Genomic DNA, 2,160 nt, shown 5'->3' on the forward strand with positions numbered 1-2,160 from the left:
CTCTTTGTTTCCAAGCAATGCTTCTCTCTCTCTTTCTCTCTCTCTCTATCTCTCTCTCTTTTACCTGATACATGTTTTAAAAAATTACTTGGCATTTCAGTGTAGTATGTTTTAGTCCTCTCTCTTCTTCTCCAAGACTTCATGGCTTATGTCTTGGATCATAAAATATAGTTTTAAATTTGACTTTATTCAGCTATCATATTTTCATACTTGAAGACCTTTTCAGGAAGATAAAATTTCTGGTACACGTGAGCTCACATCTGGCACTTTATAGAGTCTGAGACCATTTTGCTGTGGTCGTTCATACAGGGAGATAATATAATATGTGCTGGTGTATGGGAGGTAGCCATACTCTGGAGAAGGACACTTTTCTGTCTGAGAAGTATGCTTTTCAGTTTTGATTTCAGGCTCAGGTTCATTCAGGCAGATGCAAATAGACAGGTCATCACAACTTCCCAACTCTCTGTTCCTGGTCTCAGCTGTCAGTCTGTGCTTGAGCACAGCTTGCATCAGGAGCTGATCAAGTCTAGGGGTGGTGATATGAATGTTTTCTTTGAGAGCAATTTAACCTTCGGGAATCTGAAACTCACCGAGAATCTGACCTGCAGTAGTGAGAGGGTCTGCACCCAGCTATGTTGAGTACTGCGCTGAGACTCCTGATGCTGGTGGCAGTGGCCGAATTTCTCATTGGCCTGGTTGGAAATGGAATCTTGGCTGTCTGGAGCTTTAGCGAGTGGACCAGGTCACTCAAGGGGTCCTTGTACAACCCCATTGTCTTGGGCCTGGCTGTCTTCCGATTTCTCCTGCAGTGGTTGATCATGATGGACTTGAGTCTGTTTCCACTGTTCCAGCGCAGCCTCTGGCTTCGTTACGTTAACGTTTCCTGGGTTCTGGTGAGCCAGGCCAGCTTGTGGTTTGCAACTTTCCTCAGCATCTTCTACTGCAGGAAGATCACCACCTTTGAACACCCTGTCTACGTGTGGCTGAAACGAAGGGCTTATTGCCTGAGTCTCGGGTGCCTCCTGGGGTACCTCATGATCAGTTGCTTGCTGATAGCCCACATTAGCTTAAAGTACTTCGTTCCTAGTCAAGGAAACAGCAGCATTGTGATCCCTCTTTCAAACTGGCACTATATGGGCATATTGAAGCTCAGTGCAGGAAGTGGCTTGCCTTTCATGGTGTTTCTTGTTTCCTCTGGGATGCTGATTGTCTCTTTGTTTAGACATCACAGGAAGATGCGCGTCCACACAGCTGGTAGGAAGGATCCTCGGTCCAAGGCGCACATCACTGTCCTGAAGTTCTTGGGCTGCTTCCTGCTGCTCCATGTGATTTATATCCTGGCGACCCCGATTTCCATCACCTCCAAGTCTTTTGAATCTAATCTCTCTACAGTCTTCATCTCTGAGATAATCATGGGTGCTTATCCTGCTCTTCATTCTGTCATATTGATCATGGGGAATCCCAGGGTGAAGCAGACTTGTCAGAGAATCCTGTGGAAGACAATTTGTGCTTGGAGATCTTGGGATCAGTGATCTGGAGTGAGAAGTGTGGTGAGACTACACTTTTGAGACACTGTGTTGATAATGCTCAACACTGGAGCTTTCTTTCATGTTTCTGTATAATTTCTTTCCTTAATGCCAACTGAATAAATAAGAACGGGGATACAGAATGATAACCCAGACTACGTATTTTTTTCATTGTAGAGTACATGATTCTAACACATTATATAAATCAAGACTGAAGATTTTTTTTGGGTTTTTTTTTTTTGGCTTTTTGGGTCACACCTGGCGATGCACAGGGGTTACTCCTGGCTCTGCACTCAGGAATTACCCCTGGCCGTGCTCAGGGGACCATATGGGATGCTGGGAATCGAACCCGGGTCAGCCGCGTGCAAGGCAAACGCCCTACCCGCTGTGCTATCTCTCCAGCCCCAAGACTGAAGATTTAACTTTGGTTAAATAAGTATTCTATACTTTTTATTCGTAATAAATCATTTTAAAAAAAATTACATATATGCCGTTTTTCTAACGATAGCACACAGATTGGGAGCAGTCAATGTACTCATCATTAATTATGAAATTGCATCTAATCATTATCTTAGTCATTTCAGAAAATATTTTTAAAAGTATGAAATTTTTTCATCTTCCTATACTAGTTCTT

The 2,160-nt window shown here is 43.4% G+C and overlaps 1 protein-coding gene across 1 annotated transcript; it reads left to right on the forward strand.

Annotated features, from left to right (window-relative positions):
• The first annotated feature begins 632 nt into the window (after positions 1-632).
• TAS2R5 (taste 2 receptor member 5) lies at positions 633-1,532 on the forward strand. Its single transcript, XM_004608352.2, has one exon. It carries the CDS (start codon positions 633-635, stop codon positions 1,530-1,532), a length of 900 nt encoding a protein of 299 aa, XP_004608409.2.
• Positions 1,533-2,160: the final 628 nt, after the last annotated feature.

The sequence above is a fragment of the Sorex araneus genome, chromosome 1 (assembly GCF_027595985.1).
Source record: "Sorex araneus isolate mSorAra2 chromosome 1, mSorAra2.pri, whole genome shotgun sequence".
NCBI lineage: Eukaryota > Metazoa > Chordata > Mammalia > Eulipotyphla > Soricidae > Sorex > Sorex araneus.